At 47.0% G+C, this 21,986-nt stretch overlaps 1 protein-coding gene across 1 annotated transcript; it reads right to left on the reverse strand.

Moving 5' to 3' along the window:
• Positions 1–8,493: 8,493 nt before the first annotated feature.
• IFI30 (IFI30 lysosomal thiol reductase) lies at positions 8,494–18,859 on the reverse strand. The gene is made up of 7 exons (XM_021009082.2): positions 18,588–18,859; positions 16,307–16,489; positions 16,125–16,199; positions 15,857–15,955; positions 9,812–9,964; positions 8,998–9,051; positions 8,494–8,775 (listed from the first exon to the last, which is right to left on the reverse strand). Exons 1-7 carry the CDS (start codon positions 18,768–18,770, stop codon positions 8,725–8,727), a joined length of 798 nt encoding a protein of 265 aa, XP_020864741.1. The 5' UTR covers positions 18,771–18,859; the 3' UTR covers positions 8,494–8,724.
• Between the last annotated feature and the right edge of the window lie 3,127 nt (positions 18,860–21,986).

A 21,986-nucleotide genomic window follows, 5' to 3' on the forward strand; every position in this document is an offset into this window, starting at 1 on the left:
CCCCATGTATCTTATTTTATATATTTACAGACATTGTTATAAGAAGACGTCTATAGGCTTCACTGGACTGCCAAAAGGGGTCTAGGACACCAAAAAGGTTGAAAACTCATGAACAATATACTTCTTAATATGGGGAGTGGCTAGGCTGCTGGACCTGGATTCGGGGAGAGCAGGGTTAAATTCTACCTTGGGCACTTGTTTGGACATTTACCCCAAGCAAGCCACTTACACTGTGTCTCAATTACTTATCAGGAAGTACATTGTACTTGGTATCAGAAAGACCCGAGTTCAAACCCTGCCTCACATTTCTTACTAACTTCATGAGCCTGGGCACATCTCTTAACCTCTCACAGACTCAGGTTCCTCATTTGTAAAATGGGGACAGTAATGGCACCTATTTACCAGGGCGGTTATAGGATCACATGAGACACGGACCGTGCTCTACAAACCCTAAGTTACTATACCAATGCCAAATTGTCGTCGTCGTTATTACTCTGTGCAATGAGGAGTTTAGACGGGAAGTCAGCAGCTCCTTACTGTGTGCCAGGCACTGTACCAAGTGCTGAGGACACAAAGAAAGGGGGGATGTCCCTGCTCTGTGGTGGGGGGGTAACGTGAAACAGATCTGTACAAACGGCACAGAGAGGGCAGCTGGGAGAGAATCTCAGAGCAAAGCCATGAGAGACAAGGTGGGTCAGGAAGGCTTCTTGTAGAAGGTAGAGTTCTGGCAGGGACCCGAAGAAAACTGGGGAAACCAGGAGGCAGAGATGAGGAGCCAGAGAATTCCAGGCGTGGGAGACATGCAGAGAAAATGACCAGAGTTAGACAGAAGAACAAGGACACCAGGGTCACTGGACAGAAAGGGGGATGGGGAGGGGAGCCATATGGACAGCGTAAGGTGTAGGAAGACTAGAAAACTAGGAGGCCAGCTTAGGGACGGCTTTATACACCAAAGAGAAGACTTTGTATTTGATTCTGGATAGAAAGGGAGACAGTAGAGCTTTTTTTCTTAAATAATTTTTATTTATTTCATTAGATATTTTCCAATTACAGGTAAAATTTTAATAATTTTTTTAAACTGTGAATTCCAAATTCTTTCTCTCCCTCCTGCCTCTCCTCTCTTCCTCTGAAAGCAATTTGATATTGATTATACATGTGACATCACACAAAACACACTTCCTTATTAGCCAGGTTGCAAAAGAAAACCCTAACTAAATAAAACAATAAAAATAAAGTGAATAAAAGTATGCTTCAATATGCACTCAGAATACATCACTGTGTATGTGGTTTGTCCTTCTTTCTAGAAGAAGACCTTGACATAAGGAAGATGATGTCATGACTTGCAAGTCAATTGGATTGAAGTGAGGGAAGGCTGTGCAGTCACCAGCCTCACTTTCTCCTCCAGAGCCATCTGGATCCAATGGCCAGCTATGGATCAGGACAACTGGAGATGACCCCCAAGGTTGATTAGTGCTCTCTCTGAAGGTCTATAACATTTTGCACCTTGGGTCCTTTGAAAATGTCTTGGATCACTGTCTTGATCAAAGTAGCCATGTCTTTCATAATTGATCTTCATTACAACATTGCTGTTACTGTGCACAATGATCTCCTGGGTCTTCTCACTTCATTCTGTATCAGTTCCTGTAAGTCTTTTCAGGTTTTTCTGAAAGCATCCCGTTTATCACTTCTTATAGCACAATAGCATTCCATCACAACCATATACCACAACTTGTTCAGCCATTCCCCAGTTGATGTCTATCCCTTCCACGTCCAATTGCAACAGTCCAGGCCTGAGGTGATGAGACTGCACCAGAGAGGTGATGCTATCAGAGGAGACAAAGGGGCTACAGGAGGTATGTTTCCCTAAGTATTCATTAGGCACTTACTGTATGCCCAACACACTGCTAAACACTGAGGTGCAAATAGAAACAAAAAAGAACACATTCCCTGCCCTCATGGAGCTTCCATTTAAATGTGGAAGGGAAAGGAGACAACATAGAAAAGGCAGCTGAGGAGGGAGGCGGATGTTCCTGAATGGGGGCATGGTGGAGAAAGAAATCCAGAGAGTCAGGAGTGGACCCTGGTGAGGAAGGAAGGAGGAAACAAGTCTGGCCTGGGCCTTTAAAAGAGAGGGTTCAGGAAGAAATGACCAGTCAGAGAAAGATGCCAAAGGGCTAGAGGGACCTTCCAGAGTAAGAAGGTTGTTGGGCCTGGTGGCTGCCTCCATCTTTGATTCTATGTTCTCAGATAAATACCCATCAGTGAGAGGATGTGGACTAAAGAAATACCCGTCAGTGTGAAGAGGGGGAGCACTACCAGCTGGGGGAATCAAATGAGGCCTCTTGAAGAGACAACACCAAAGCTGAGCTTTGAAGGATGCCAGAGGGTTCTGAGAGCATTCTAGGTATGGGAGCAGCCTATGCCAAGGAAGATGGAAGACAGAATGCGTGTCCAGGAGAACAAATAGGCCGTTTGGCTGGACCACAGGTCAACTCCCAACTGAATGCCATCCGCCACCACTGCCAGCTCTGCAGTCAGAGCCATCAGAGCAGTCTTCCGCCTAACTAAAGGGATGGATGGATGGATGGACTGATGGATAGACGGACAGATGGATGTGATGGCTCCATTCCTCAGGTTGAAGATGAGGGCAGAGAACATGCAATCTTTCCAGCTCTGGTCCCCCAGGGTGTCCACATTCTCCTCTACACCCTATCCTACCAAGACTTCAGCAGGGTCAGAAAGGAAAACCATCCTCTGCCCACAAGAGCCACTCTTCCATTTCTCTGTTCTAATAAGGAGGTAGGAGACCCTGGATTTATTTTTGGGGTACTGCTTGGGGTGGCTCTTGGGCCCTGGGCTGTCAGCTGTGCTTTTGGAAGAGGGCTGTCCTGGGGTCTGATCAGGGCAAGGCTCAGATCAGTTCTGCATCAGTATGTCATGTGTCAACCTGAATTCTAATAGAAAAGTATCACCTCCCAGACCTGGGAATTCCCAAGGCTCTTTTACCTACCCAACCTATCTCCCACTCCCTATTCCCCATCAGTCCCTCCTACACAAACCCAAAGGCTCTTGAATTTCCTGTGAATTGCTTTTCAAAGATATCAGCATAGGAAGAAGGTAGGGAGAGGAAATGCCAGGACTCTGAGGGACTTGGAGGCAGGGTGGGGAGGGGAGGAGGGGAGGTAGTCACTGATACAGGAATGAAGTATAGATACCCTGAAACAAATCCCAGAGAAAAGGCCTGTTCAGCTGGGGAAACCTAGAAGGTTCTGTTCTTCCTCTCTGGTCCAGAAAGCCTGTTTCTCACCCAGAGGTTTGAGTTCTGAGGACTAAGGCAGGCAACCCCCAGACTTTTAGAGTCTTTCCTCTCCTGGAATGCTTCTTCTGCAGTATCTCTTCTTCCTTCCAACTACCTCCTCCTACCCCACAATGTAGGAGTCACTCAAGGTTGTTCTCTGCTCTGTTATCTTCTATCTTTTCCTTCTCCGTTTGGGTCATCTCATCCCTTCCCATGGGTCACACTTTCCATCCTCCCTTCTACTCAGATCATGTCTCTGAAATGCATGTGGCTCTTCCAGCTTTGACATCATTCCTCAGCTGCCTTCTCTCCCTGGAGGTGATCTCTTCTACTCTGGCCTTCTTGCCCTGGAATACTCTTTTCACCCTTTTGACCTCCTTCTCCCACTAGTCAGTTCTTTCTGGCATGGCCATTTGAGGAAAGGTCCTCCTCTCCCAGACTAACCTTCATGGGTAACATCCTTCTCTCCCCCTCTCTTTTAAACTCCTGGATTGGTGCTTCCCTCATTAGAATGGAAACTCCTTGAGGGCAGGGGCTATCTCTCCTTTTTACTAGTATTTGGATCCCCAGTGCTGAGCACCCTGCCTAGTCCATAGGTAGCACAAGAAATGCTTTTTCTTGTTATTCAAGTCCAGTTATCTGTGTTTGTATCCCTTGGGTCCCAGAGGACAAGGACTAAACTTTATTGAAACTTTGAATGAATGAATGAAAAGGCATTTGGATCAAGCCCAGGAAATAGCATAACCCAGTGGCATCAAAGCCAGGAAGAACTGACTCAGACTGGCTGTGATCTGGGCTCCGCTCTCAGTGCTTCCAACAGCTCTCTCCAGCCCTCTAAGTGGCAAAGCAGGTACCAACTGGCATTGGCAGAGGGAGTGTCTTCTGCTGGGAGTTCCCATCCCAATGAAACCACGGATCCTAGCTCAACAGAATAGTCTTTCTAGTCCTCCCAATCATAGATAGTTAACTGAGGAGAAAAGGAATAGACCTCCTTAGTCTCCATGGAAGCCCTGAGAAGATAGATGCCTGCCACCCACACCACCCAGCTGAAGCTGCTCTCAGGAATGAGTTCCCAATGTTTTCTGAGGCTTCAGCCTCCCACTCTGAGCCTTAAAGTATTCCTCACAAAGGATTATCCAGATTACCTTTCTTGTCACAATCCCTAAACACCTAAACAGCTGTATAACATCCCCCTTGAACCTCTTGGTAGCCCCAGTTTCTCAGAGCTGTCTGCATGGGATCATCTGGAAGCCCAGCATTTTTTTCTGAACACATTCTCTCTCTCTCTCTGATCTGCTCCATTTCTGACCTGAGCTCGTGAGCTGGTTAGACCATCCTTAGGGAGCCTGAGGGCCTGGGCTCCCTGGAGCTACACTCCCTACAAAAAAAGTGCCAGACTTAGCATGGGCACCCAGTTGACTCTAGCTCTGCTGCAACTCTGAACTCCAGAGCCCTCCAGATCCCTCAGCCTCAACCTCCACTCTAGGATAAGGGACTGCTGGTCAGTGCTACCATGCAGGGCTCACATTCTCCTTGGCTATAGGCTTGAGGTCAATTTCTCCCCTTTGGGTGATGGCTAAAAGGAACCCAAACCCACAGAAGCAGAGCAAAAACTAGCAAACAGAATACACTCCTGGCAGGCTCTTGAGGACCCTTAGGGTCCCCGAAAGCAGGCATGGGGGAAGAAGAGAAGAGGCAGGAGATAATGCCCCACCACTACCACATGCACACTGCCAACTTTCTACAACTGATTCTTCTCCAAAGCTCAAAATGGAGTCCTTTGCTGTTTTCTCACTAGACTCAATCCTGAGATCTCATCTACTCTCTAGACATTCATCACCTCCACAATCTACCTCTTTAGCCTCAACCTCTCCCTGGAAATCCACTCCTGCATGTCCAAATGCCTTTTGGACAGCTCCATGTGGCTGTCCCAAAGGTACCTGAGGATACCACCTGAGGAGCAGCTTACAGTTCTGGACTGGGAATCAGGAAGCCTGGTTTGAATGCCAAACTGAAGGGTTTCCTTGCAAGGCAGAGGAGAGACAGAAAAGATGAGCTATTTAAAAGTGTTTGCAGCTCTAACAGGCTTCCCACCTCCAGACTCTTCTCCCACCCAGGCAGCCAGCATTACCTGGCCCTGAACAATCAGCTTTCAACCTACCTAATCTTCTCCTGCCTCTCTACAAAAACCCTCTGCTCCACTTAGAGCAGAGGCAGCTGGGTGGCTCAGTGGCTAGAGTCCTGGACCTGAAGGCAGGAACATCAGAGGTCAGACACTTCCTAGCTGTCACCCTTAAAGAAAGAGGCACTTAACCTCTATCTGCCTCAGCTTCCTCATCTATAAAATGAGGATCATAATACCACTGACATCCCATGGGTGTGGTCAAGACCAAATGAGATAATTTTTATAAAGCATTTCACAAGCCTTAAAGTGCAATGCAAATGATATTATTATTATTACTGTTTCTATTTCTACAAAATCAGACTCCTTGCTGCCTCTCTTCATCCCTTTCTGCCTTCATCCTTCCCATCTTGTCAGACAAATTTTCGTTACTCAAAGTTCTAGTCTTGCACACAGTAGGTACTTAATACATGATTGCTGAAGTGGATTCAGTCTGGCCCTATGATTCTCTATTCACAAAGCCTCAGGGGACAATGCCGAGGGCAAATAGAAAAATCCAAAACATTCCAGAAGCTGAAGTCCCTCCAGCTTTCTATTCTTGAAAAAAAAAACTGATGCTTTTCATTTTTTTTTGCACGTTTTTACTGCTATGCCCCCAAACCCACTCCGCTAACAAATGGTGAGCTGAGCTAGGGGCTGCTCCTGTGCAGGCGTGTCGGTGTGCTTGTGCATTTCGGCGGTCTATGGGAGGACGGCAGGGTGACCCCCATTCAGGGACCGCCCCAGCGCGGCTCCCACGTCACACCGATCCCGGGGCCAGGTCGGGGGGTCGGCTCACCGGTGCGGCGCAGGTCCATCGGCCGGGGCTGCCCGAGGCGCCCTCGCTCAGCCTGCGCTCCCAGGCCTGGCGCACCCCGTCCCCCGCCGCCATGAGCGCCCCGCAGCCCAACGTGTTGGTGACCAGCAGGAGCCGGCCCCGGAACAGCGGCCGCCACGCGGCCCACAGGCCCACGACGACTCGCGGCGAGCATCGCGGCCCCGGACACCCTGAAGCCGCCGGAAGCTCCCGGAAGCTCGCGCCGACACCGCCAGGGACGCGGCCTCGGCTCCGGCTCCCAAACGCGTGCTTCCGACGGCCGCCCGGCTGCGCGTGACGTCACCAGCGCGGACCCGCCTCCTACCGGACCCACAGCTCCCTGGGCGGAAGTGGGAACTGCGCAGACTCGAGCTCAGCTCCTCCCTTCGCGTGACCTGGCCCCTCCCCCCGTCTGAGCAGCTGGAGCTCGGCTCACGTGTCTGGTTTAGATTCAGTTGTCGTAGTTTAGTTGATTTTCGGTTCCAAATTCTCCCCAACCCCACCCATGGAGAAGCAAGAAAAATAAAACTCACTAAAAAACAGGGCAGAGCCGCCGTGTTCCCAGAGCGCCGGGCGCGGCCAGGAAAGCCCGGGCAGATAAGCCTCAGCACTTCTCCCTCTGGACCCCGGCGTAAGTCTTCAGCTGTCAGCCTCAGTTCCCCGTCTGTAAAATAGGGATGATAACCACCTACCTCCCAGGGTTGTGAGAAGCAAATGAGTCAGTATCCCTAAAATGCTTAACAGACGTGGCACGTGGTAGGCTCTATATAAATGCTTATTCCCTCCTGTTAGAAATTTGCAGAACATCTTTCCACCTTGGCCATGTTCTGCCCTCCCCAAAAGAAAAAAGCAAGAAAAAAGAAAATATTCTCCAATCTGCCCTCTGAGTCCTTCAGCTCTCTATCTGGTGATGGCTGTCATGTTTCATGAGTCCTTTGAAATTGTGGTTTTGGTCTCAAATTGAACCCTGAGGACACCTTAAAAGGGTCTTCTCTCTCCCAGTTCTCCCATATGTCTGTCAGCGCCTCAATCTGCTTTTCTGAAGCTCTATCCGGGTTACACCCACTAAATTTAAGTGTTTCCCATGGTTCTGTCCTGAGACCTTTTCTCCCTCAATTCCACTTCACTTCACGACCTCATCAGCCTCCTTTGATTCAATGTTGTCTGTGCTGATGATTCAGAAATCTATTTCCCTAGACCTAACCTCTCTGTATACTTCCAGAATTTTATTTACAAATGACCATTCCACATCTCAGATTGGATGTCCCTGTAGGTATTTTAAACTGAGGCCCCAAACACTACATACACACAGACACAGACATACACACCTCTTTCTCTGTTACTTTAGAGGGCAACATCACGCTCCGGTTCCCACATGCTCACAACCTGAGAGTCATCCTGGACTTCTCAGTATCTCTCACCTTATATCCAAGCTGTTGTCAAGATCTGCCAACTTCACTTTCCTCACATCTCTCCAATAAGCCCCCTTCTCTCCTCTGACACTGACACCCTTCTAGTGCAGACACTCATCACCTCATCCCTGGTCTACTGTAGTAGCTTGGAGTGGGAAGGGATAGGGGAGGGGGTCTGCCTGCCTCAAGTCTCTACCCACTCCAGTCCATCCTCCATACGGGGAAAAGTGATTTTCAGAGACAAGTGTTAATGGAATGATCTGTGACCTGTTTTCCCAGATCCCAGCATAGGGTGGGGCCGAAGTTACCCAACACTCAATCACAGAATTTAATTACTGTCTAATTGAGCCATGTGTCTGGGTTTATTTCCTGGACAAATTCCAAGTATTTCAGCACCCAGTCTTGTATATGTAAGAAAACTTAAATTAAAAAAAAAGATTCATTGTAATGAGTAAAGTGTCGTATAAATGGGGACCAATGTTACTGAGGAGGATGTGTTTCTGAGAAGAGACTTCACTATCAAGGCTGTCAAGAATGTTTTTCCTTGGGAGAGACCACCAAGTGTATAGAAGAGAGAGGCAGTTAGAAGAGAATGTAGGTCACTGGCCAAGCTAGAGAAGAGCTTGGCCCATAGAATGCCAGGGCTGGGAAGGACCTTAGAACACAATGTCACATCTGGAAGGAACGTTAGAACATAGGATGTCAGAGCTTGGCAGAACCTGGGCCCTCTAGCCTTCTTGTTTAAGACAAACAAACAAACAACTTGATAATAAAAAAAGTTGTAATTTTAAAAAAATCTCTATAATCATGTTTCTCAAAATAGGTTTTTATTTCAAGAAAACTCTGGAGAGGGTGAGATTTCCTGAGCCTGTCAGGAAGAAACAGAAAGTTCTGGGTACCCACATACATCAAACTCCGGGCTACTACTCTTGGTGACTTGGTCCCTTCTCAGCCCAACCAGCTCCCTCCTGATGTATATGACTGGTACTATACCAGGCCTTCCCCTGAGACCACTGCAGGTTCACTGCAAGAATATTCATCTTGTGATAGAAAAGGTGTTCCTTTTGCAGGCTTCAGGCATCTCCCCCTACAAAAGATATTGACACTGTTACTCTTAGGTCCCAACTCATCTTTGTCCCCTCCTCTCCCTGCTGGGAATGTGGAATCTGTGAGCCTGAGTCCTGAAGCCACTACCACTACCACCCTCAACCCCCAGCACCACCACTGGCCCTCTTGAATTAAGGACCTGACCGTTTCAGGGACTCCTCCTCCTCTTGGAAGTGCCTCTAAATGAGGTATGGCAACTCACCTGGTATTTTTGACACACAGTATTTAAAAGTTGAGTTGGATCCTCTAAGTGATCCTGCTCCAGAAAACAAAAAAGGATACCATCAGGGGGAAATAGAGAATAAAAGGAAAATGTATAAGCTTGAAGAGCTAGGAAGCTGACCCTAACTATAACTCCCGAGAAGCCTGAGTAGAATGATTAAGGCATAAATGGAGGCTCAGAATGTGGAAGGGACTCACTCAAAGTCACATGGCCAGTGAATGCTAGAGTGGTCAAGATCACAAGCATGGACTGGGTGATTTGGAGTCAGAGAACCAGGCAGACATCTGGGCTCTGCTCCTTACTACCTGGGAACTAGGGCAACTCACTTCACTTCTATAAAATAACTCATCTGTAAAATGAGACTAGATAAAAACAACTCCCACTTCAAGGCCATTTCCCTCTCATCCATTCTGTGAGGGAACTCAGGCCACTATCCCCTTTATTTTACAGGTGAGGAAACAGAGGCACAGAGGGATAAACTAGCTAGCCCTGTCACAGAAAGAGTTGTTCAAATAGGTTCTGAACCCAGGTCCTCTGCCCGCTACACTGCATTGCCTCGTCAGAGTTCAGGTCCACCTTTTCTCCCTCCATTCTCACAAGCTTCTGTGTCTGGGCAATGCCAGATACCCACAAGACCCTAAGAAGAAACCCTTGTGATCTGCCTGGGGAAATTATGGTCCCTTCCTTAGATAGGAGTTGGGGGGCGGGGGTTGGGAGTAGTGGCCTGGGGGAGAAGGCTAGGCTAACTTAACAGAAGGCAGTAGGTGAGGTGGGGATAGGGTACACTTCTTACCTCATTAACCAGAATCCAAGGGGTGTATGTATGTGGAGGGGAAAGATGATCTGTCAGCATGGCATTCTGATGCATCATCTCTTTGCCTTGAGGTCCTCTTGCACATTTCATGACTTCAGCCACAGAAGTTTTGGGGGCATAGACCTTCAGACACTGTGCAGAGAGGTGAAGGAGGTATTATTTGGAGGGGGACCTGAGCCCTGCAGCATTACCCCACTTTTCTTCTTCCCTCAGAGCCACTGGGCCAGCCTCATCTCTGTCACTGAAGCAGTGGGGGAAAGGAGAGGGGAGTTGAAAACCCAGGAAGCCTTCTCCCTGAAAATGGGACAAATCTTTTCCATCAGGTCCTTCCTTGCCCTCTCTCAGCAGTTCCATCAGGTCCTTCCTTGCCCTCTCTCAGCAGTTTTTAATGTGGGTTTGATGTCTAAACCCACCCCTCTTTCCCTTACACAAGCCTACAACTGGAGTGAATTTCATCTCCCATAGAAGAGAGAGCACCAGAAGAAGGTAAGCCAGGATTGTCTCACCCCTCCGTCCAGCCACCACCCTCTTCTCTGACTCCAGATCTCTGAATTGTGCCCAGTATCTCTGAAATTCAGGAAGAACTGACTTTCCTTGAACTAAGTCATTACTCTGGGTTGAAAACTCTGTATGTAGAATGTCGGAAGCTGCCCAACAGCCCATTGGCTTCCACAGAGTTTCAGAAGGCTCATGGGACTTTGTCATTATCTTCTGATTCTGATTAGCTGTGGGACCTTGCACAAATCCCTTCCTTTTTCTGAGCTTCTGTTATCCCAATTGTAAAAACAGTCTGCTGATTCTAGAGGACTGAGGATGAAGAAGAATGCTGCCTACCTCCTAACTGAGAGGGGATGGACTCCAGAGGCAGAAAGACACATTATTTTTTACATGGCCAATGCAAGAATTTCTTTTCCTTACCTATGTATATTTGTTCCAGCCTTCTTGTTGTCGTTTTTTTAATAGTATTTTATTTTTTTCCCAAATATATGTCAAGACAATTTTTAGCATTCATTTTTGCAAGATTTTGAGTATCAAATTTTTTTTCCCTCCTATCCCCTCTTCTAAAAATGATAGGCAATTTGATATAGGTTATACATGTGGTATCATGTAAAACATTTCCACATTGGTAACAGTTTTGAAAGAAGAAACAGATCGAAAGGAAAGAAACCACGAAAAAGAATAAGTCAAAAAAATATGCTTCAGTCTGCAGCGTCTATCAGTTCTTTCCCTGGACATGGAGAGCATTTTCCTTCCTGAGTCCTTTGTACTTGTCTTGGATCATTGTGTTGCTTAGAAGAGCAGAGTCATGCATAATTGATCATCACACAGTGTTGCTGATATTGTGTACAGTGTTTTCCTAGTTCTGCTTATATCACTTTGCATCAGTTTGTACAAGTCTTTTCTGGATTTTCTCAAATCTGCCTATTCATCATTCCTTATAACACAATAGTATTCCATTACATTCATATATCACAACTTGTTCAGCCATTCCCCAGTTGATGGGAATCCCCTCAATTTCCAATATTTTGCCACCATGAAAAGGGCTGCTATAAATATTTTTGCACATATAGGTCCTTTTCCCTTTTTCAGTATCCCTTTGGGCTACAAACCTGCTAATGGTATTGACAGATGAAAGGGTATGAACAGTTTGGTTGCCCTTTGGGCATAGTTCTAAATTGCTCTCCAGAATGGTTGAACCACTTCACATCTCCACCAACAATGCATTAATGTCCCAATTTTTCCACATCCTCTGCAGTGTTTATCATTTTCCTTTTTTCATCATATTAGCCAAATAGGTGTGGGGTCGTACCTCAGAGTTATTTTAATTGGCATTTCTCTAATCAGAAGTGATTTAGAGCACTTCTTCATATGCCTATAGCTTTGATTTCTTCATCTAAAAACTGCCTGTTCGTGTCCTTTGACCATTTATCAATTGGGGAATATTGTTGTTTTTACCAGTTGGGATAAAGGGAACCATAGGTGTGAGATAAGGAAGATAAATTTCTGTTCATTGATTCATGAAGGGATGCCCATCAACTGGGGAATGGCTAAACAAGCTGTGGTATATAACTGTAATGGAATATTATTGTGCTGCTGTAAGAAATGACAAGCAGGGTGATTGCAGGAAAACCTAGAAAGACTTACACTAACTGATACATAATGAAATGAACTGAACCAGGAGAATATTTAATAGCACTATTGTTCAGTGAAGAACTGTGAATGATTTATCTATGCTTAGCATTACAGTAATCCAAGATAATCTCAAAGAACTATCTGCCTCCAGAGAAAGAACTGATATTGTTTGAATACAAACCAAAACATTCTATTTTTCACCTTCATTTTTTCTTTTATTTTAGTCTTCTTGTACAAAATGACTAATACCAAACTGTCTTCCATAATTGCACATATATAATCAGTATATGATTGCTTACCATCTTATGGAGCAGGGAGGGAAGGATAGAATTTGGAACTCAAAACTTCAAAAAAAAAAAGGTGATTCAAAGGGCAGCTAGGTGGCACAGTGGATAGAGCACTGGCCCTGGGATCAGAAGGACCTGAGTTCAAATCTGGCATCAGACACTTGACGCGTTGTGAGCTGTGTTATCATGGACAAATCACTTAACCCTGACTGCCTCACCAAAAAATAAACAAACAAAAAAAAAGACGGAAAAAAAAAGATGATTCAGTTAAAAAAATGACACATCAACAGAAATTTCTACACAACCTCCCTCCGAGCTGTTGTGAACAATGATCTTGGTCAGTGTTCAAACACTACAAAAATGAGAGTTTTTCAGCCATATTATGCGATGACTGATATTGATAAACTTAACCCTTCCCAGCAATACAAGGATCTAAGACATCTCCAAAGGCCTCATGATGGAAAATGCTATCCACATCCAAAGAAAGAACTATGGAATTTGAATGCATATCAAAGCGCACTATTTGCTTTTTTTTTTCTCTCGAGTTTTGTTTCCTCTTTCTGGTGGTTCCTCCTATTGGTTCTAATTCTTACTTACAACATCACTAATGTGAAAATATGTTTAATAGGAATGTATATGTATAGCCTATATCATATTGTGTGCTATCTTGGGGAGGGTGGTGGGGAGGAAGGGGGAGAAAAATTTTAAACTCAAACGCATATGGAAGTGATTGTTGACAAATCAAAATAAATTAATAAAAAAATGAGAGTTTTTATTACCCTTCTTAGTCATCATAATTTTTGTTTGTTTCATGAGTTGCTTTAGGAAAATGTCAGTGAAGAGTCTAGTTTTCATTTTGTCTTTGTATTCCCAAGTGCCTAGTACAATGCTAAGCACATAGCTGCCGTTCAGTAGAGGGTGGGTGACTTGAATTCATCCCTGCCACCAACGAATGCCCTTCTTTTTAATAGCATATTCTCTGGGTGAATTGTGACTCAGCAGAACTGATCTGAGAGTGACCTGGGTTCTGGTGCTGTGTGATCCTGGGTAAGTCACCAAACTTTCTCAGGAAACTTTCTAAAACTAAGCCAAAAGCAACTGGGAATCTACAGGTCATTTCCATAGCAAGAGTTCCTTACAGTGATGAAAAGCATAGGCAGGTCCTTCCCCCTCCAAGAGTAGAAGTACAGGTGACTCAAAGGATGATGGGAGATGGATGGTAGGCAGATGAAGGTTGCAGCCTACGTAGAAACCAGTCAGACTAGGATGGTCTCAAGAGAAGTGGATATAGGATTGGCCTGTCACTAACAACAGTATGAAACGAGGATGGAGAGTATGAGTGTAGCACTATTGTCTATGAAATTTGCAAAGACTCTGATGCCTTGGATGGATCCTCCAAGTGAGAAGCCATGAAAGGACATGGACAAGAACCCCAGGGGATGAGAAGACATAGAAAGAATACCACCTCCCTTCCCCACAGTGGGCAGAGGGAATACCCACAAGATGAATCCATCAAGAGTCAACGAATGCTCTAAATCATTATTGATCAGAGAAATGCAAATCAAAATGACTCTGAGGTACCACATCACACCTATCAGAATGGCTAACATGACAAAACAGGAAAATGATAAATGTTGGAGAAGATGCGGGAAAATTGGAACACTAATACATTGTGAGTGGAGTTGTGAAATGAGCCAACCATTTTGGAGAACAATTTGGAACTATGGCCAAAGGGCTATAAAATTGTGCATACCCTTTGACCCAGCAATAGCACTTCTAGGGCTGTATCCCAAAGAGATCATACAAACGGGAAAAGGACCCACACGTACAGAAATATTTATTACAGCTCTTTTTGTGGTGACAAAGAATAGGAAATTGAGGGGATGCCCATCACTTGGGGAATGGCTGAACAAGTTGTGGTATATGAATGTAATGGAACACTATGGTGCTATAAGGAATGATGAGCAGGCAGACTTCAGAAAAACCTGGAAAGACTTGTATGATCTGATGCTGAGTGAAGTGAGCAGAACCAAGAGAACACTGTACAGCTACAGTGTGTGATGACTGACTTTGATAGACTTAGCTCTTCTTAGCAATGCAAGGATCTAAGCCATCTCCAAAAGACTCATGATGGAAAATGCTATCCAAATCCAAAGAAAGAACTGTGGAGTCTGAGTGCAGATTGAAGCATACTATTGACTCTTTTTCTCTTCTGTTTTGTTATCTCTTTCTGGTGGTTCCTCCTATTGGTTCTAATTCTTCCTTACAACATCACTAACATGAAAATATGATTAATAGGAATGTAAATGTATAGCCTATATCAGATTGCATGCAGTCTTGGGGAGGGAGGGGGAGAAAAATTTAAAACTCAAAAGCTTGTTGAAGTGATTTTTGACAAATCAAAATAAATTAATTAAAAAAAAGTCAACAGATTTGTTGATAATTACCACTTGTCTGGACTAGTCTCAGTTTGTCAGTCAGTAGACATTTGTTAAGCAATGACTAGGTGCCAAGCACTGTGCTAAGCACTGAGGATAGAATGAAAGGCAAAGGGACTGTGGTCCCTTCAGAGGACTGTTGCCCTGCCTTGAAGTTCGTCTTCTGAGATCTTGCCACCTTTGGGTCCGCAGAGAACACAGACACTGTCAGAAGGTTGCAACCGAGCTTGCATTCACTGGAGGAAGCCTCTGGAGGAGATTTGAGCTCCTGCTACTCTCCAGGAAGCCCCCCCCAAATTAGCCTGGTTGGTGAGGAAAGTGCCTGTCTTTACTTCTGGACCATTCATTACTACTCTGCCCATCTAAGACAGCAGAAAACCCAGCCTCACCAACAGAAGAAGTGTAGAAGCAGGTCCAGGAGGTGGGGCACCTGGGGAGGTAAGTCCCCAAGGACGAGGTCCTTGCTTTCATACTTTAAGGATGAGGAATTTGGTCTGTATGGGGATTTCCACTGCTCAGCCATTTGCTCTAAATAGTAGCAGTGACCATCATTTCACTACTCTTCTCACAAGAACAATCGTGGAACATTCTGGAAACTAACACCTCTAGAAATATGAATTATTCTTAACACTATTAAAATGCCTTCCACAGGGGCAGCTAGGTGGCACAGTAGATAGAGCTCCAGCCTTGGAGTCAGGAAGTCCTGAGTTCAAATCCAGCCTCAGACACTTGACACTTATTAGCTGTGTGACCCTGGGCAAGTCACTTTAACCCCGATTGCCTCACCAAAAAGCCAAAAAAAAAAAAACCTTCCATCACTTCTTTTATTCCATCTATTACCAGTATCTCCCTACTGGTCTTAGCACTTGCCACATCAGTGACTTTTACTTGATCCTAGCAACTACCTTTCTACTCTCCCTACTTTACAGATGGGGAAATCAAGGCTGAAAGAAACAGCAGTCATTTTTCCAAGATCTTACAGCCATTCCTGTCCTGCACAAGCTCTTAATGTCTTTTAGGTGAACTCAGGAGAATGAAGTGCTGCCTCAGGGCTCAGGGAGCCATCTGTCTGGCTGCAGCCCCAGGGCAGAGACAAAGGGGGGGCTGGAAGGGATCTCCTCCCTTCCTATTTCTTTCCCCCCTGCCTAGACCAGGCAGGCACTTACCGGCTCTAGTGAGGTCTCTGGATCAGCAGTTGACATCATACAGTTGATCACAGCAAAGGCATTAGGAAACTCTTTCCCAAGGAGGTACAACACACAGGTCTGTAGGAGCAGAGGCAGAAAGCAAGAATCCTCTTGCCCTGGGGAAATAGCACACACCTTGCCCCCCCCCCCAATGCACCAGGAGTGCAAAAGAAAGCCCAGAGGTTAAGTGGACTGCTCACAGTCACAAAACACCTCCAAGAGAGGCTTGGGGCAGAGGAGTCTTTACCTGTTCCATGTTGAGTTCACACTCCAGCTCCCCATGTTGACAGGTAAACTCCCAGGTCCCATTCACTTCTTTCTCCTGAAATACACCCCGCCCCCAAGATGTGAAGGAGAAGGCAGAAGGCCCTTGACAAGCTCCCCCCTATTGTCACTCACCCCCACCCCAGGCAGAGCTGGATCACTCACCTGAGCATTGCCAAAAGGCACAAGAGTGACATTCATGACGTTATCACCCAGCAAAGCCCAGGTAGGAAAGAGCAGCAGTGACAAGAAGTCCCTGCACGCAGGACACAGGGCCTCATAGAAGAGTTGTACAGAGACAGGTTGGACAGCTGAAGGTCTCCATAGGGCAGAACACTCCTTCTCCGCCTATAGGATGGGCAGGTCAGGGCACATGGGGGGTGGACACATGAGTACAGTGTGACAGGCTCCTGAGGCCAAGCTGCACTGAGCTCCCTGCCCACTATGGGACCCTGAGAGCCAACAGCAGCCAAGTCCCCTCATGTTGTCCGTTACACAGACTATTGCAGGGTCTGGCCTTGCCTCCAGCCTCTCCTCTCTCCAATCCATCCTGCACACAGCTGCCAGAGTGATTTTCCCCAAGAAGTTTCACTGGCCTTCCTCTGCTGTTGTGAAAAAAATAATACCAACTCCTTTCTTTGGCACTGAATGCCCATCAGATTCTGGCTACACAGCCTCTCTTTCCAGACTCATTACACATGACTTCCTATCACTCATTCTATACTTCAGCCAACTGCTCTTTCTAGAACAGGAGACTCCATCTCCCACCTCCAGGTCCTAGCACAGGCTGCCCTTGATACCTGGAATGTTCTACCTCCCTACCTCTGTCTTGGAACACCTAGCTTCCTTTAAGGTTCAGCTCAGTGACACCTCCTTTAAGAGACCTCTTTGTCAATGTCCTCCCCCTGCCCCCATCAATATGTTGTTGATATTCTAGATATATTCATATAGACATACATGCACATACATACATTTTATATAGCTATCAATAGACATATCCATATATACTCTATCTGTCCATCTGTCCCACATGCAAAGGCTCCCATGAAGCCAGGAAGACCTGGGTCCTGTCCTAAGCACCTAGTGGCTAAGTAGTCTTGGGCAAGTCACTGGGTCTCAGTGCCTGAGACACTCTCTAAGATGGTAAGTAGTAGAGAAAGTACCAACTTTCCCTGGTAGAGGGACACTGCTCAGCAGACTTTCCTGTGCCAATGAATGCAGACATCCACTGGGGTGCCGGTCTCCTACGGGCTAGATTGACTTGTGTGCAGTGAACATGTTCTATCCCCCAGTAGAGTGGCAGCTCCTCATGGAGCTAGTCCTTTGGGACTATCTCCCTTTGGTGTTTTAGCCCCAGCCCTAGCACCATCTGGCACATTCGAGGCACTTAATGAATACTGGCTGGCTGATGGTCTGGCAGAGAGGAACTCTCTGGCCTGTTTCCCAATCTGCAGAATGAGGCCACTGGTCCCTGATCATCTGGAGGACCCTTCTGGCACAGGTATTCTCCCCAGAATTTCTGGCCCTGTCACCCTATCAATAGATGCCTGCAGTCTTCTTCCAGCTCTGTGTTCTAGGAGCCCTCTCAGCTCTCCCATTCTTCATGATAAAGAAGATCCCTTATGGCCACTGACTGGGGACAGCTTCCTACTTCTCTGGCCACCCCTTCCCCATCCTCTGAAACCACTGAGGAATCGGCTCCAGTGAGTCACCATGTGCCTGTCATGGGTTTCTGAGCAAATCCTGACCCTCTCAACTGGCTGCATCTTTGACTTCCCCTCAACACTTTTCTTCTCCTGCTCTTCCCAGCTTCCAGCTCCCTAGGAAACATCCTCTAGATGCTTGGCTGCCCAATGACCCCAGGCAGGGGCAAGGATAGTCCCACTTCAGGTGAATCTCCCATGGGCACCTCCACCCTGAAGTCAAATCTAAATTAAGTCTAAATTGCTAGGAAAAGCAGTAGGGGAAAAAGAAAAGGCTGTGGGACCACTTGGAGCTGTAGGAAGGCCCACCCATCCAAGGCTACCACCTAGGCTCTGGGGGAAAAGCGCTTTGCCCTCCTGGTTTCTTTATCCAGGTCCCTGCTTATATGCTCCAGGGTCTGTCACTTAGATGCTACTTTCTCTGTCCAGCCATGTCCTTCAGGGAGCTATCTGCCTGTCTGGTACTCAGAGACCCTGGTTCTATTCCCTTTGCCTCTGGCCTGATGGGTTGATGTAGCTGGCTCCTATCTCACCGAGTGTCTGGTGCAGGCCTAGGATAGGGAGAGGGTCAGATGACCCAGAGACCCGCCTTGGGACGTTGTCCCGCCTGCTGGTCTGTGCCCCACCAGGTGCCTGCCTGGCTTCCGGAGGCAAAAAGAGCTCAGGATTCCCCATTCCCCTGCTCCAGCCCCGGTCGCGTTCCCAGCCGTCGTCTAGCCAGCGGTTCTGCCCGGACCCAGTACCTCGCAGATTCGGGAATTTTCCCAGGAGGAGCACCAATTGTAGACGGGCTGAGTACAGACAGGCGTTGTGGGTTGGGATTTTCGGTGGAGTTCCGGCTGTCGGAGACTCCAGGCCTGGCTGGGCACTACGTGCACCAGGAGCAGGAGGAAGAGCAGAGATGCCAAAGGAGCCCGAGCCGTCATGCTTGGGTTGCTGGAGTTGGTGAAGCCGAGAACTGAGCGTCGACGAGCTGGTTGTGCAGGGAGGCTGAGAGTCCCAATCTTTAACCTCCTTGCCCAGCGGGGTCTGGCCCGCCCTCCCTGTCCCCGCCCCTGTCTCCGCCCCCCGTTCTGGCCTGGCGCCGGGGCGAGGAGGACCGCAGGACCCTACAGATCCCTGCACCTCAGACGTGACCCCAGCAGTCAGGGCTGTTTCCGTGCTGCGCTGGGCTCCAAGGTGGGGAGAGAGAGGTGGAGCAGAACCAAGTGATTGATCCCCAAGACCCTTCTGAAATCTATCTTTCTTTAATCCTGTGATTGTAAACATCAAGTTAACTCATCTGAAAAAATGAAAGGGTGTGGAATAAAGGTATTCAACCTTTAAAAAACAACCATCTCCCTTCATTAGGGCACCAGGGAAATCCTGTTCCAGGGTCTTCCCAAAAGGACACCTTGGGAAGACTTCTCTGAACCAAGTGAGTGAAGAGAGCAGAACCAGGAGAACACAGTCCACAGTAACTGCAACATTATAACCAGGAACAACTGGGAAAGACTTAGTTACTCTGATCAAGACAATGTCCGTGACAATTTCAAAGAAATCATCTGTAGAAAAATGCTGTGCACTTCCAGAGAGAACTAATCAACTCTGACTGCAGATTGAAGCATAGGGTTGGGGTTGGGTCTTTTGTTTTTTGTTTTTTGGCCATTTTCTTTCTTTCTTTTCCTTTTGCTTTTTTGGCTAATATGGAAATATGGTTTGCATGCCTCCACAAGCATGATGGGTATCATATTGCTTCCCGTCTCAATGGCTCGGAGAGGAACTGGAGGTGGGAAGAGAATTTGGAGCTCAAAAAATAAAGGCTAAAAAATTCACTTTTTTATTTTTTTAAAAAGGTCTCTTTACATAGAATTGAGCTGGACCAGCTAGCAATTGCAGAGATCCTTACCAACTTTGGAACTGGGAGTTTCCCCCACTCTCTCTAGATGTCCTGTATAAATAACCCTGTGCCACCTTCAGAAAGCAACAGAGAGGAGGACCTATGGCTGCGGGGGGTGGGGGGAAGGCTGGGAGTGAGGACATTTAGCAAAGTTCGCAGTCTGGCCCCCGTTTGGAATATGGGTGAAGCACTCTGGGCTCCTTCCTGCATTCCCTGGACCTTACCCCAGACATTGGGGGCCATTAAGGCAGGTTAGGGGAGGGACTGTGGATAGAAAAGAGTCTGAATGGACTCTGCTCCCTGGAAGCTCCTTATCGCCTTTACGGCTCAGCCTTCACTGGAGACTGAGACAGAGAAATGAAGAAATCGGGGGGAAGGGAATCCCAGGAGTTGGGGTGTGGGTTACCCAGTCCTTGTGATCCATAAGATCACAAGACTGAGTGTTGGAGGGGGCCTTAGGACACAGAAAATTAGGTCAGGATGGGACAATGGAACAGACACATGGAATTTTAGAACTGGAGAGAAGGAACATACACTGAATACTCCCTGTCAATTCTGGAGGACACCCAGGAACTATGCCCAGAGGGCTATAAGACTGTGCAAGCCCTTTGATCCAGCAATACCATTACTAGGTCATATAGGGCTTTTTCCTTTTTCTTTGCCTTCTTTGAGATACAGACCTAGCAGTGGTATTGCTGGATCAAAGGGATATGCAGTCTTATAGTCCTTTGGGCATAGTTCCAAAGTGATTTCCAGAATGGCTGGACTAGTTCACCACTCCACCAGCAGAGCATTCATGTTTCCACAGCCCCTCCTGCATTTGTCATTTTCCTTTTCTGTCATGGTAGCTGATCTGACAGGTGTGAGGAGATATCTGAGAATTGCCTTAATTTGCATTTCTCTAATTAGTGGCCCTGGAGCTTCTTGTGCAAGGTAGTGATATGGTTAGGCCTGTGTTTTAGAAGAATCCCTTTAGTGGCTGAATGGAAGATGGATTGGAGTGGGGAGAGACTTAGAGCAGGCAGACCCACCAGCAGGCTATTACAGTAGTACAGGCCTGAGGTGATGAGGGACTGCACTAGAAGGGTGATGGGTCAGAGGAGAGAAAGAGACTATAGGAGATGTGTTTCCCTACGTATTTATTAAGCACTTACTGTATGCCCAGCAGTGCTAAACACTGAGGTGCAAATAGAAACAAAGCCCTCATGGTGCTTCCATTTGAATGGGGGAGGGAAAGGAGACACAGACAAGGAGCTGAAGAGGGAGGTGAGGTGAATGTCCTTGAATGGGGGCATGGTAGAGAAAGACATCCAGAGAGTCAGGAGTGGACCCTGGTGAGGAATGAAGGAGGAAACAAATCTGGCCTGGGCCTTTCCCTAAAAGGGAGAGTCCAAGAGGAGATGACCAGTCAGGGAAAGGAGCCAAAGGGCTGGAGGGACCTTCCAGAGTAAGAAGGTTGTTGGGCCTGGTGGCTGCCTCCATCTTTGATTCTATGTTCTCAGATAAATACCCATCAGTGAGAGGATGTGGACTAAAGAAATACCCATCAGTGTGAAGAGGGGGAGCACTACCAGCTGGGGGAATCAGATGAGGCCTCTTGAAGAGACAACACCAAAGCTGAGCTTTGAAGGATGCCAGAGGGTTCTGAGAGCATTCTAGGTATGGGAGCAGCCTATGCCAAGGAAGATGGAAGACAGAATGCATGTCCAGGAGAACAAATAGGCCGTTTGGCTGGACCACAGGTCAACTCCCAACTGAATGCCATCCACTACCACTGCCAGCTCTGCAGTCAGAGCCATCAAAGACCTAGCAGTCTTCCGCCTAACTAAAGGGATGGATGGATGAATAGATGGATGGATGGACGGACGGATGGATGGATGGGTGGACGGATGGATGGATGGACGGACGGATGGATGGATGGGTGGATGGATGGATGGATGTGATGGCTTCATTCCTGAAGTTGAAGCTGAGGGCAGAGAACTTGGAATTTTCCCAGTCCTAGTCTCCCTGGTTGTCCACATTCTTCTCTACACCCCACCCCACCCACCCCTCCAAGATTTCATCAGGGTCAGAAAGGAAAACCATCCTTTGCCCACAAAAGCCACTCTTCGCTTCTCTTTTCCAGTAAAGAGGCAGCAGATTCTGGATTTATTTTTGGGGTACTGCTTGGGGTGGCTCTTGGGCCCTGGACTGTCAGCTGTGCTTTTGGAAGAGGGCTGTCCTGGGGTCTGATCAGGGCAAGGCTCAGATTAGCTGTGCACCA

This window comes from Phascolarctos cinereus, unplaced genomic scaffold, assembly GCF_003287225.1.
Source record: "Phascolarctos cinereus isolate Bilbo 61053 unplaced genomic scaffold, phaCin_HiC Scaffold_4;HRSCAF=312, whole genome shotgun sequence".
Classification (NCBI taxonomy): domain Eukaryota; kingdom Metazoa; phylum Chordata; class Mammalia; order Diprotodontia; family Phascolarctidae; genus Phascolarctos; species Phascolarctos cinereus.